The 14,543-nt window shown below is 36.9% G+C and overlaps 1 protein-coding gene across 2 annotated transcripts; it reads left to right on the forward strand.

Moving 5' to 3' along the window:
- The first annotated feature begins 15 nt into the window (after positions 1-15).
- DBT (dihydrolipoamide branched chain transacylase E2) lies at positions 16-14,285 on the forward strand. 2 transcript variants are annotated; one of them, XM_017827177.1, is made up of 14 exons: positions 21-121; positions 2,722-2,845; positions 3,539-3,603; positions 4,565-4,688; positions 4,859-4,934; positions 5,812-5,993; positions 6,364-6,491; positions 7,226-7,469; positions 8,243-8,409; positions 9,414-9,491; positions 10,399-10,590; positions 10,762-10,833; positions 11,710-13,543; positions 14,230-14,285. In XM_017827177.1, exons 2-13 carry the CDS (start codon positions 2,758-2,760, stop codon positions 11,875-11,877), a joined length of 1,584 nt encoding a protein of 527 aa, XP_017682666.1. In that variant the 5' UTR covers positions 21-121; positions 2,722-2,757; the 3' UTR covers positions 11,878-13,543; positions 14,230-14,285. The 2 variants fall into 2 exon arrangements, with proteins under 2 accessions (XP_017682667.1, XP_017682666.1); XM_017827178.1 differs by lacking the exons at positions 2,722-2,845; positions 3,539-3,603 and having other exon boundaries at positions 16-121.
- The last annotated feature ends 258 nt before the right edge of the window (positions 14,286-14,543 follow it).

Genomic DNA, 14,543 nt, shown 5'->3' on the forward strand with positions numbered 1-14,543 from the left:
CTGGGCCGGCGCGGCCGCCGCCGGTTGGCTGGGCCGGGGGTGTGTGAGGGGCTGCGTTGCCCGGGGTAAAATGGCGGCCGTGACCGCGCTGAGGAGCGGCTGCCGAGCCGCGGGGCGCCTGGTAAGGGGAGCGGGGACCCCGCTCCGGTGCTCAGCCGGGAAGGGGAGGGATAGCGCGCAGCATCCCCGCCTCGGCGGCGGCGGTATCCCGGAGCCCCGGTGCTGTCGTGCAGCCGGCAGCCCGCGAGCACCGCGCGGCTGCAAACACCACACGCTCGCGGACCTTCCGCCTCCCCCGCGCCTGCGGGCGGGCAGCGCCTCAGCTCCCCTGCCCGGCCGCCTCAACAGTGCCTGCGGGCGCGCAGTGCCCCGGTTCCCCTGCCTGGCTGCTCAGCAGTGCCCGCGGGCGGGCAGTGCTCGGCTCCCCCTCCCGCCCGCCCTCAGCTCTGCCCGGCTGCCTCAGCCGCCCCCAGCCCGCCCCGCAGCCCCGGTGCGGGCACAGGTGCCCGTGTCCCCGCAGGTGCCCGGCCTGCCCGCCCCGGGCTGCCCCGGCCCTGGCGTTCAGCTGGTCCTCGCTCCTGAGGGACCCCCAGAGCTGACACCGTCGCCCCGCGCAGCCCCGGAACGTCCTCCCCATTGCCCGTGTTCCCTGTGAAAGAAACGTGTGCCTGTCTGTAATAAGCCAGTGACATCCTTCTCTCCTGTTATTTCTAAGTCGTCTGATCCGTTGCTCTGCCTGTGCGTTGCGCTGCCATCGCCGCTCCTCCGCCCTCCATCAGCTCGCTGTGCGTTCTGCATCCGCACAGCGACGGGGCGGCTACACGTACAAAAAAGGGAAACGTGTTTCTTTGAATCCCGGGAGCTTTGATACTTGAAAAGTAGTTGCGATACTTTACCATAAGGATCGAATCTACTTGGTTGCCTTTTAGGACACTTACAGTCTCATAAACGTAGCGTCGTGAAGATTAATTAGTGCTTTCTCCTGTCTTCTTGTATTATAGTCTTCCTGCTGTTGTGAAGAGTGTTGGTTTCCAATTATGTCACTGCTGTTTTGTGGAATGTCAGAAAAAGAAATAACTTTTCTAAGATAATATAAGTAGATACAAAATTAAGGATCAGTTCTAGTTTCCATTATTATTTTTTCTCTAAATAGTAGTTCATACTGTATTTTTAAATCATAATGGCGAGGATTTTTAAGTGGTACTTTTGTGATCTAGTTTTGGGCCATTCGTAAGTAATTTTACTAAGTAAGACCATTGAGAAATAACAGTTTCCTTTTGGTTTTCTTCCTAACCATCTACTCTTAAATGCAGAGGCAGATTCTGATAAGATGAAAATGCTCATCTTATCTATGTGCATGCTGAACTATAGAATTGGCTGGTTTATAGTGTGTTTCCTGCAAGCACATTTTGAATCTTGCTAGATGCTAATTCTTGTGACCATCTGCTGTGAAACAGCGATAAGTTCCAAGAAATAATTTGGTTATTATATTATTAAAGGGCTTTATTTTAATATTCTCTGTACCTTTGTAAACACTTTGGCTAGCAAAAGGAAGAAGGACAAAGTCACAGTGATTGTGCATGGGGGCTGTAAATCATGAAGGAAAGAAGGAGCTTGGGGGCCCTTGTGTAAAGTGGTAGGGAAATGGCAGTTACCTGGACACTGGGACATGTCCCAGTTATTTAGGTGAGGAGTAACCTCAGACTAAAGTATGCTACCAAGGACATTGCTTTACTATATAGGCAACTATATACTTGGAGATACAGAATATGTATGCAAATCGAATCCAGTGTGAGTAAATATTCTTTAAAATAACTCAATGTGACAGCAAATCAAGAGAGTTCAATAGGGGAGTATCCTTTAATGAGAAGTCATTGCCTTTTAGCACAAACTATTCAATTTGACTTTGAAATTTAGTGTTGCTCCATCAGGTAATTGGTTCCCTGCAGGCTGCATAAAAATATTTTTTTCTGAGGCCAGCAGTAGATCTTTAGGATCAGTGGTAATTTAGCAAATCACAGTTGGCTTCTTTTTGAGGAAACAACCAAACCTGAACCTAAGGGGCAAGGCAGTTCTCCCCTGAATAGCAGCAGCTCCCATGTTGGCTGGGGTCAAACCACAGTTCTTGGTCAAGCAGGCTGATGTGTCCTCAGAACTGGCCAGGGGCTGGGGTGGACCCTCATTTTCTTCTTGCCAGAGTAACTCTGGACATTGAAGACTTGCACAGGAAAGGTGTTATCTTGCTGGCCATTATTACCTTTGAATTGCAATATAGTGTGATAGTGGTGACATAAACATAACTGATAGTACTGGACTTGTTGGGGTTTTATTGCTAAATTTTTCCAGACACCAAGATATGTAGATGGGTATGCTATGGATATTAGAGCTAATTCTGTCTTTTTTATGCTTTTTTATTTCCTTATTTAACATTACACGGAAAATACTACTATGGTGATTAAATACTGAAATTAATTAGCACAATTTATTTATTGGATTTTAATATGTTTCTTGTTAGGAAGGAAGGCTGTTCTATCAAGAGATTGTGCAGTGTGTTTTTACTGTAACATACTAGCACACCAACTTTTTAGTTAAGAATGTGCAAAACTGCAAACCAAAAAGATTCCATTTTTAAGAAATGCAGGAGTTTTGAATTATTCCTACAAATATAATGAAACATCATGGTAACTTTTCTATAACAAAACCAGTCTCTTTTTTTGGCAGTGTCATTACTAAATCACTACCTGCATTGGTTACCAAATGTTAAAAACACATGGAAATCATTGTGAAACTTCACATTTAGAAATAGTTCAGAGATTTGATGTGCTCCTTGTGATCATCTTCACAGGTAAATATTGAATGTTTTTCATTTAGGGTCATATAAAGAGAAAAGAATTTTATTTTAAGTTTGTGACAAAAAGGCCTTGTTGAACACCATTTCTTGCAACGTATTTATGTAAACCTTGAGGGGGAAAGAACACCAGAATCAAAAATAGGAACAAATAGGTTTGTGAAGATGTACATTATATACCACTTTTGTAATCTAATGAGAATTTTAAATGTGTTCATAAAATATGATTTTCCATAGCTTAAAATTACCATGTAACCTAATTGTCGGATAGGGAAAGTTGTTTGGAGGACTAATGAAAAGGATTTTCTGTTTGCTTGTTATAGGAATTAGAAAAATACTTATTCTAGATCAGTAGATACAGTCTCAATAGCAGGTGGCTGTAAAGTAACTCGCATAATATAACTTTGTTGTATCCATTGGGATAGACTGTGTTGTGTAAATGTTTGTTCCTTAAAGAAAAATGATATTAAATATAGCTTGCAATGCTAAATTAAACAGTACATAAAATGCCTACATTGTCAGTTCAGGATTTTATGGCTTCATGAATATTCTACTTTTTAAACAGTGTAATGTAATAGCAAATAGTTGAACAGTTTGGGGTGTGGGGCGGGCAATCAGGAAGTTTCATATGCTCTGTAATTACTGAAAGGGTTTTTCAAAAAAGAAGTTAAAATGAACTTTCCCATGCAGGTGTGCTGTTTTCTGGCTCCTCTAAGAAGATAATTTCTAAATTTTACAGTTTTGAGCTACTTGAGGTACATTGTAGCACCTGAATTTTTTCATATCTCTAATTAATTAGAGATAGTATCCACAGAGAAATTATTATTTTTATAAATTTTACAGCACTGCGAGACAATATAACACCAGAATTCCATTAAATTTAAATCTTACTAAATAAGATGATGTCTGGACTAACTTGTGTTGAGATTAATAAAATACCTATTTATGTCAATGGAAGTGCTACTGGCTTCGCTTTTGACCACAATCATGATGCTTTAAAGCATAAGGTTTTGTCTGATGAACCTTTCAGAAAATTCTGTAGACCCTTTTAAGTTGATTTCTGGATAAATATAATTGTAACCATAGAAGAAAACCATCTCATGTCCAGTTCTTAAAAAAAGGTCTTTTAAGTTATGTGAAATGATATTTACTTGAAGATATTGCCTCCTATATATTAACAGAAACAAAAGGGCAACTCTCTGTGCCCTCTGGTGTGAATTTCCTTTCCAGTTAGTACTTCTGATCACCCTTTGATTGGAATAAGAACTGATGAAGAAAAATATGCTGGTTTTCCCTGCAGTCTGGGAGCCCCTTCCAGCATTCGTTCTGGATAAGAATATTTAGTTGGCTGATGTAGTTGATACTATGTGTGCTTTGTGTGTGCACGCCCTGATTAAGCTAATTCCTTAGAGAAACAATAGCAAGTATGAATCTCTTACCAGATCTTGTAATGATTTTTGTTAATTGATTATTTTGTTATGGCTTTGATCTCCCCCTGTGTTGTGTTAGTCAAAGAAGTTAAAGACCTGGCAAAGCTTATGCTGATGTAATGGCTATTGTACATCCAAATGTGTATTCAGTGCAATTGTTTCCTTAAGAACTTCTCTTACATAGACTAGAATGAAACTATTTTAGTATTATGTTGCATCAGGAATATTAAATGAGCTCCACGTTCCTCAGTCCATTGTATTAACACTTGAGACTTTTCTCCCCCAGGTGTGCATTCACCGTGTTAGATGGTGCAGCAGCATTCGTGTTATAAAATCAAAATATGTGTGCGTGTTTGACAAATCTGCCCTCAAGTTTAGTCATCAACAGCGATTATTCAGAACATCTGCTGGTAATCTTTTTCATAATAAAATAATTTATTTTATTTTGCTATTTTATGAGTGTTATGTTAGCGGCTTGTATATGGCTGGTATGTAAACTTTCTGATGCATTCAGATTTTTCTGCCTGATATCTTGTATTTAATATTAAACGTGCTGTACTTTCTTATTGTCTGTTTTAAGTTTCATGTGGCCAGATTGTCCAGTTTAAGCTTTCTGACATTGGAGAAGGGATTACAGAGGTGACTGTAAAAGAATGGTAAGCTCTGCTTTCTTAGAAATGTACTGAGAAATCAAGAGGTAGTTTAACAGCTTTAGCTGTGTTATCAATTAGTTATCTGAGAATATTTTCTGGCTTACAAGTGAAGTTTTTCAAGTTTCGTTTTCCACATTTTAAAACCTTGGACATAGTGAACTTTACATTTTGTTTATTTGTAGTCTGGTTTATTTGTGAATGGAAAAGGTGGAAGGAATGGGATGCCCTAATTGTGCCTATATACAGGATTTCCTTCAGTGATTAATGTTTTCAGTGTTTAGGAGGTCTGTCTTTTATTATGCTTACTTAGGCTGAGCTTTAGAAACAAATTACTAGTCCAGAAAATCCGCATAATTTTATCCTATACCCCTTCTCTATTGATTTTATTGAAAGATTTGAACTTTTAAATTGTTTGTAAAAGGCCAGTGATGAATGGATTAAACAAAATCAAAGTGTGCAGTGAAGAAAGGGAGTGCTGAAATGCTTTGTTCTTTGTACGAATTCCTGTCTCTTTGTGTAGAAGATCATGTACTGATCCTGACAATTAGAAAGTAAGAACTTCCTTAGGTTCAGACCAAGCTGGGCTCATTCTTATTTTTAGATTATTTATAATCTGACAAGAAAACTCTGCTTTACCAAAGTCAATGTAATGTGTGTTTGACGATATTCTAAATCACTGTGTCATTTCACAAAACAAAGGGTTCTGCAGCAGCCAGGCAAAACGCATAGAGCAAATGTATCCATTATGTAGAATTTATCTTCCTGTCTGGAATGCATTTTCGTGTTGTGGGCATGTACATAACTGAACTTAACAAAAGCATACCCAGCATAGATTTTTACACTTACTGTGTTTTACAGTAGCCTGTGTCTTTTCTCTCAGGTACATAAAAGAAGGTGACAGTGTGTCTCAGTTTGACAGTATCTGTGAAGTACAAAGTGATAAGGCTTCTGTTACTATTACCAGTCGTTACGATGGCATCATTAGAAAACTCCATTACAGTATAGATGATATTGCTTTTGTTGGAAAACCATTAGTGGACATTGAAATTGATGCTTCTAAAGGTATTGTAAGATATATTTTTCTCTTGCATATTTTGTGTTTATTGTCGTAAAAACATCAGTGGCAGAGAAGTTTACTTTTTCTTCCTGAGAATCTTAAAAAGTAATATTTTTTTCCCTTCATAAGGGCAAGGAAATTGAGTAGAGAAAGTTGTTATATTTTATTAGAATTTAAAATCTCAAAAGCCAGATATATCCTATTGAATATTTAGCTTAAGCAGCAGCTTTTATAAAGCAAGCTGTGTTCCCATCCACAGTAACTCAGAGTAAATGCTAAAACCTTCAGCTATCACAGAATCACAGAATGGTCGAGGTTGGAATTTAAGAAATGCTTATAATGTAGTAAAGTCAAATTTTTTATTTTCATTTGCAGGTTTTGCCTCAGAAAAAGATGTTGTGGAAACCCCTCCTATGTCTCATGAAGAGCACACTCACCAAGAGATAAAAGGTCACAAAACATTAGCAACCCCTGCAGTTCGTCGCCTGGCCATGGAGAACAATGTAGGTTTGCTGAATAAGGTCCTGTTGCATTTTATCCAGCTTTTATATGGCATTTTGACTGACTACAAGAACATTGATCTAGAGGAAAGACTTGTTTTCAAATAATTTTGAAGGTGTGAAAATTGTTGTAAAATGAAGAGAATTGTGCTTTCTGATTATTATGGTGGATAGAAAATGGATTACTGGGCTTAAAATGCAGCTCGGATGCTTTAGGCTGAAGATTAAGAAACCCCGGGACAGAAGAAGGTGGAGGGAAAAATAAAATCTCAGTTTTAGCCAGCTTGTTCTGTTTTTCAGATTTGTATTAGAGCAGAGGGTATACTAGGTGATCTTTTTAAAGTGTCTTTCTAATGCCTTTTTTTCCTTATGAATCTGTGAATATTCCATTAGTTTTGAAAGTTGGTGATGCACTTTTAGGAGAAAAATAAAACAATAAGTACAGAAAATTAAGTGACAAATAGCTTTCCTCAAATTCATATTTCACTATTGATCCTGTGAAGCAATTAGGAGGTAAGTAGTATTCGTAGTTCCTCCTCAAAATATGCAACTAAACAGTGGGACTTTTGGATGATTGGAACAATTAGGTTAAGTACCTAATAAATTATAGAAAGGGAAAGAAAACTGTTGGTATGTTGGATTGGTAATGGGAATAATTTTTAACCGTAGCTCACAATATAGAATATTTTTATATTGCTGTAAAACTGGAGTGTCACAGCTTGTTATGTACTTTTCAGATTAAATTGAGTGAAGTTGTTGGAACAGGGAAAGATAACAGAATCCTTAAAGAAGACATACTCAATTACTTGGCCAAACAAACAGGAGCTATTTTACCTCCATCACCAAAGGCTGAAATTGTCCCACCTTTGTCAAAATCAGAGACTGTGCCAGCTGCTCCAAAGGACAAAGCACGCAAAATCCCAGTACCTGTTTCCAGACCTATTGTGTTTTCAGGAAAAGATAGAACTGAACCTGTAACAGGTAAATCAAGAAATATAAAATCTTGAGACCATGTTCACAGTAGACTACCAGCAAGTGTTGCTCTGTGAAAAGCTGCCTCCTTCTGATGGGGGTGTGTTTCACGTTACTGTCATGCCAGGGAGCATGACTGTAAGAAGCTCTGTAAGCATCATCTCTGATGAAATCATTTTATGAAAGATTTGTTTGTGTTTTGATTGGATGGAGTTGGGCTGCAAACTGAACTTGCTCATTCTTCAAATGTATGCTGAAACATGTAGGAATTCTGAAATGTAGGTTTGTCACAGTAGGAATCATTATGCAATTAGTGGCAAAGTACAGTGAATTTAAGGGTTTATCAGCACTTAATAACAGCATATTTCAGCATTCACACTTGTTCTGGAGAAGAGTGCCACAAAAGACTCTAAGGTTAAAAAAAGGCATATTAAAAGGGGAAGATAAAAGTTTTTTGCTTGCCTTTCGAGCAACGTTTATTTGGAGGCTGGAAAGAGTAATGCAGATTATGGTATCATCATTTCCAATCCATACATACATAGGAGAAACGTGCAGTAATATCATCTTAGGTGTTACGGTTGTAAAAATTGAGTTACGTATACTGAATAACTGGTGATCCTAAAGTGCTCTTTACCCTGTGCTTTTTGGTTGTAGTTTAGCTTTTGTTTGGTTTAGTTTTTGTAAGTTATGTAATTTGTTTAATGGAAACAAATAATTAAATTTCACCATAGCTTCACAGAAGCTCATTTGGTTGGTTTAAGAAGTCAGTAAATATTTTCCAGGTTTTCAGAAGGCAATGGTAAAGACTATGAGTGCAGCCCTGAAGATACCCCACTTTGGTTATTGTGATGAGATTGATTTGACTCAGCTTGTTCAGTTGCGAGAAGAGCTGAAACCTCTGGCTGAAATCCGTGGAATTAAGCTTTCCTTTATGCCTTTCTTCATAAAGGTGAGACTGTATGGGATATTTACACAGCTTTTGCCTAAATGTTTTCAATGATTGGGGTACGTTTGGAGCACCTCTCTATCATATGAATTATGACAGATCACAAGAAAAGTCTCAGCTTTTCTTGTTTCTTGAACCACTTACCAATTTACAGTTGGAACTGCAGTGAGGTTTACATAATATCATTGAAAATTTTTGAAATATTAATGGGGAAGGATAGAGCGGCTTAAGTGTCATTCAGTATGGGGGTAAACATCACTAAGGGTTGGAATTGCACAGAACAAATTTTGGAAACTATCAGTAATTTTTTTGAGTTCCTTTAAAATGAACCTCACATGAAATGTGTCGTTGTTGTTGTTATTATTGTCACAGTATTTGTAGTGAATAATTTGAATTGAATAAATAATACCTTAGGTGCATCAGTATGTCTCTTCTGTTGTTCAGAAGACCAGGCACTTGCACTCATTTAGCTGCTGTGGTTCCATTTCCAACTGATGCACTCACTGCCTAAACTGTGCATTGAAAGCATAGCTTACCTGAAACCTCTGGTAGTGCTATTGCAGTGCTACGTAAGCACTCTTCCTGCTCACTGTCTTTAGGGGCAATTAATATTACTTCCTTGAAAAATTGTCATTTAAGCTGAGAACTGAGAATGACATTGCAGCTGAATCGCATAACTTTTGGGATATTTGATTTGAATTGTGGAACAAAAATAACAAATGCAGATTCAACTTCAGTTATAGTGGGGAAAGGAATTATCATTTTTTATATGTCTGTCTGATGTATATTTGGTTTTTGCAAGTTGTTCTTTTTTTTTTTTTGCTATCCTAATAATGACAAAGTATCAACAGACATATTAAGGAGAGTTTAAGCCAAATTTGATTGCAGTGAGGGAATCCATATTGTTATTAACCTAAATTATCTCCTACCATTACTTCCTTTCTATGGAGCTTTCTGGTTATAAAATATAACAATCTATCTTTTTTTTTTCTTCTTATATTTAACAGGCAGCCTCTCTGGGATTATTGCAGTATCCCATTCTTAATGCTTCCTTGGATGAAAACTGTCAAAATGTCACATATAAGGTTTGTAAATTACTGATAAAAGTTGTGAGCAGAAAACCTAAAGTAACAGCTAACAGGGGCTTTTCAGAATGTCTGAGTTAATTTTAAAAACCAAAACTGTGGTGTTGTGCTGGAAAATAATTTGTGTGTCCAGATTCTAAGATCTGGATTTGATTTATTATTGAACTTACTTCAGGAGTTTGTTAAACAAGAGTCACTTTGTTATTCAGACTTGCCTCAAAATTACATATTAATATAGTGATTTTCTATTTTTTACCTGAATATGGGCCAAGCATTTAAAATGGAAACACTTAAAAATCTAATACAACAATTTTTTAGTAATGGCACAGTGGTTCTATTGTTCCAACACTCGACCCTTATGTATTAAAGTTATATTTTAAACTCAGGTTTGATAAAAATGATGTAATTTTCATACCAGCTGCTGGAGTGATACTTCTAGGAAGCTAGTGTCTATTTTCTTGAGTGATGTGTATGTGCCCCTTGCAGTACAAACTCCTTTTGTGCTGTTTGATCAATATCTCTCAGAATTCTTATATTCCTTCTGGCAAATGAAAGGCAACTGAGTTTCCTTTTTTTTAACTTTAGTGTTCTCTTTAAAATCTGCTATTTATGTTTTGTTAGACTTGCAATCATCCTGAAGTTCAGTGTTTTCAGTGTGAAATCAGTTCCTGGATTTTGTATTCCCTGGGTGTGAAATTGCCAGCAATTCGCAGGTGTGGAAAGCTAATATTTAAAAATTTACATCCTTTTCTCCCCTCAAAGTTGTATAAAGGAATTGTTTACTAAAGACAACCCTTTCTAGGTTGAAAAGATAAATGGGGAAGATGTGATTTAAGTGCCTTTTTATGTAAAATACATTTTATGTTGATAGCTTATAATAACATCCAGTTAATGAAACTTCTTTCAGGCTTCACACAACATTGGAGTTGCAATGGACACAGAGCAAGGTTTAATTGTCCCAAACGTGAAAAATGTCCAAGTGTGTAGCGTGTTTGACATTGCTTCTGAATTGAATCGCCTACAGTCCTTGGGCTCTGCAGGCCAGCTGGGAACAAGTGACCTCACGGGGGGAACATTCACACTTTCAAATATTGGCACAGTAAGTAAAGGAAAAAAGAGAACTACATCTGAAAACTGCTTCTGAAATGAAAACTTTACTGAAGTTTAATATACAATGAATAAAACCTGTAGCAATTCATTCAAGAGGCAATCTGCTCTAAAAAAACCCAAACTATTTGGTAAATAATATCCCCAGCTTTTTCTTTTGTAGATTGGTGGCACTTATGCCAAACCAGTGATACTACCTCCTGAAGTAGCTATTGGAGCACTTGGAAAGATACAGGTATAGTAACTTTGTCTCAGTGATATGAGTGTTTAGGTCATCTGTAATTAAAGTGAAACTGTAGTCTCTCTTTTGTTTTTCTTTTATAAACATTTCTTTATATTAGAGAAATTGCATAGCTTGTGATTGCAAAGTTTTGTAGTGGTTTTAGATGACTGTACAGACACTAGATGTTTAACTAGAAGTTAAACACCAAGGGTTCAGATTTGTTTTCTAGAATCCTGTTATATTTCACTCACATCTGTGTTTAGCCTTCTAGTGGTCAGGAAACAACACAAATATATTTTTACAAGTTTTGCAACATGCTATAACATTGTTGCTATCATCAAGGAGAAAATTTGAGAAGTACTCTGATAATGAAGTATAATTTCATGAGCCAGTTAGCTGAATCCATACAGAAATTTGTGTGGTGAAGGCAGTTTTATATTTTCTGAATTTCAGCCCTTAATTCTTTCACATAGACATTTGAGACCAGTGCTGGAAATGAAATTAGTATTAATTTAAATTACTACTTCTAGGTTCTTCCCATGAGCATTTTGTTCAGGGGATGCTTTAAGGAAACCGTCACTTTGAGAACTAACAGTGCAATAAACTATTCAGGAAGAAACTTTTGAGTCAAAAAAGATTTTCAGTACTTCAGTGTTTCCATGATGGTGGAAACAGGATGTGACTGTTTGTTATGTTGGTTTGCAATATATTCTAATCCACAGCACAAACAATAACGGGAAGGTCTTGGTTTTTTTGAAGGGTGTTACTGCTGTCTGTCTAATTTAGGAAAATATTTAAATTTGGATCAACAAATTAATAACAAAAAAATAGAGATCTGCTAATGAAAGTATTTAATATGTCAGTTCTTTTCTTTCCTCTGATTTTTAGGTTGTTCCTCGGTTTAATGGGAAAGGTGAAGTATTTAAGGCGCAGATAATGAACGTGAGCTGGTCAGCTGATCACCGCATCATTGACGGAGCGACCATGGCCCGGTTTTCTAACCTGTGGAAATCTTACGTGGAGAACCCTGCTTCGATGCTGCTGGACCTTAAATAAAGGAACCCATGGCTAGAACATGCCTTTAAACTTTGTGGTTTAGACTGAATAGTTATGAAAGCTGTCTCTGCTAACATGTGCCCTTGGCTACGTGCATTATATAATAATGTTATGTGGTTAAAAGTTCTCAACAGTTGATATCAGTCTATCAATTAGTCGTTACTTCTTTTAATTAGTAGTGCTGTATTTTTTCTACAGCAGACTGTCAAACTGAATAGGTCAAGGCTTCTGAATATGGTGGTGGAATGTCTTTACTGTGCCTTTTATAATAATTGTCAGGTTGGTGGGACTGAGTGACGCTGCTCTACACCTGCAGTATTTATAATCTGATTAACCTGTCTTAAAGGGGAATACTCCTAGTTCTTCCATGTTGGACACGTAAATTTATTTTAACCAATAATATCCAGATTCCCAAAAGGAGTTATGCAAAAATCATATACAAATAAAATGCCTTTAATATTTCTGCTGTAAGAGGGCTTTTTGTTGTTTACCTTAGTAAACCTCCGAAGTCTTTTGCTAGTTCATATTTTCCTGGCAATTACTTGCACAGGTTTTCTTTATCAAATTGTAAATGAAGAGGCCATATTTATTCAAATGCTTACTGATAACAGTAATTCGTAACTATCAGGACCTTAATACTCTCTAGAATATCCTGTATTTTTGTAAGCTGAAAGTAGTTTCAGTCCCTAATGCTTTCCAGTTTTTTTTGTTTCTTATAGAAAGCATCTGTCCATGCTTTCTATAGAAAAGAAAGAAAGAAAAAGAAAACAAATTAAAAAAGAAGGATCTTGTTTTGTTATTTTCACATTAGGTGAGACTGACAGTAAGCTGAACGTGTTCCAAAAGCTTGCACTGTGTTATTGATCTTCAGGTGCTAGCATTTACCAGATTAATCAGATTCAACAAAGAGTGGACATTAAAAAATACTATGTAAGATAAGACTTTCCTAAACTCAGATACGAGGCACATAATGAATAGGTTCGAGTTAATGGCTTCAAAACAGAAAACAGTTACATGGCTTTAAGGTGAACTAAACAGATGAGGATTGTGCTGGTGATATAATGGGAGATAGGAAGAAAACCATTGGATATAAATACCTTCTAGAAACCTAAGCTGCAAACAGACACAAGAAAAGAGAGTTATATGGCCTTAAAAATGAATCTGTGATGCACAAAATGGACATTTTCTCCTTTCTTTAGATATATCAAACCCAGGAGCATTCTCCAGAAGTGTAGACCAAAGTTATCTATTGCATTTAGCTGTGAAAATGTGAGACAGGCTATCAGAGGTAGAATCCCTGCTATCCTTGATGCTGGAAGTGAGCAAGAGGAAAGCTGGTAATGTAGGAGGGGGAGCATGGAGCATCCATGTAAGGTGCTATTTATATTTCTATTGTGGTATAAGGGTCTTTTATATAAAGGTCATTTCTTGCAAAGTTTGACTAATATATCATGCTTATCACCTAATTCATTTTTATCAGATTTATTTATTCCTAATAAAAAAATAAAGCCACAAAAAATTGTAATATTGTTTTTATTTGTGAATTTCATGCAGGCAATGCTGTACAGGTGATTCAAACTATTTCTTCTGATCTTGAACACACAGTACTCAAGGCTACCAAAAGAGCACAGCCTAATGGCTGCTTTCCTGCAAGCATACTGTTGTGGTAAGGGGCTCAGTCTGAATAGTATATTTTTTAATCTGATGACCACTGAGAAAATAAACACAGGAAACATAAGTAGATGAAAGAAAGCAATAAAGTGATTTTGAAATATTTAAGATAGAATAATTTTACTTGCACAAGGAGCCTGAAATTTGTCTCTCAAGACTCCAATAAATAGGAGAGCTGTTGAGTTTTTTTACCCTAATTATCTGTCTTTAGGGAGGAGCAAATGAGGTTAGGTTTTTAGTTATGATTGGCTTTGATCAAGAGTTTGAATCTATACCAAAATTGAAAGAAGAAATGCCTATAACAAAGAAACTTTAGGATCATTTTTGCTTTTGCATAATGTTTGTTTGGTTTTTTTTAAAGTATAGAAGATTGAAAGACTTGAAATCTAAAGTACTTAATGTCTTTTAAATAGATATTGGTGTTCCAGTATTTAGTTGGTTGTAGACTGAAGAGAGTGGTTTTGGTTTTTTTAATTGTAAAGTTCTGTATGGTAGGTTTATAACCAAACTCACAATATTTTAAAATTTCATCTTCACATTTTATACTCCAGTGCACTTGGTTAGAATTATCCAGTTTTATGGCTTCTGCCTCAAACAGTGATCTGTGATTATTGTTGTCTCTCTCTTTCCATTTGACTGAAGAAACAGATTCTGACAGATTCTCCTTTTATCTTCTCTAAGGACTATTTGAAGAAATAGAATGTTAAAAATGTTTCATGGTTGGAAGCATGAAAAGGGGTGAGTAACAACCCCTCTGTACCTCTTGATAAAGATTAGTTTTCTATCTGGACTTTGCTAATTGGCACTAAAATTCTTTAACAAACGAATTTTTCAGCATAGACAGAAGTAATGAGTAAAATACTTAGTGATGTAATACTTTTTCTAGTCTATTCAGTCTGTGTGGCTGTTTATTAGCACTTTGAAGCTCAGTTATATTGCAGAGAAACATTACTAGAGTAAGCAAGAAGTTGTCATTTTCAATTCAAAACTAGACT

The sequence above is a fragment of the Lepidothrix coronata genome, unplaced genomic scaffold, assembly GCF_001604755.1.
Source record: "Lepidothrix coronata isolate B3197 unplaced genomic scaffold, Lepidothrix_coronata-1.0 Scaffold136, whole genome shotgun sequence".
Lineage (NCBI taxonomy): Eukaryota > Metazoa > Chordata > Aves > Passeriformes > Pipridae > Lepidothrix > Lepidothrix coronata.

Coding starts and splice junctions, on each gene's coding strand:
- DBT (XM_017827177.1), top strand. CDS start 2,758: ATGTTAAAAACACATGGAAATCATTGTGAAACTTCACATTTAGAAATA. Junction 4,689..4,858: donor ATTATTCAGAACATCTGCTG/GTAATCTTTTTC, acceptor GTCTGTTTTAAG/TTTCATGTGGCCAGATTGTC. Junction 8,410..9,413: donor TTATGCCTTTCTTCATAAAG/GTGAGACTGTAT, acceptor TATATTTAACAG/GCAGCCTCTCTGGGATTATT.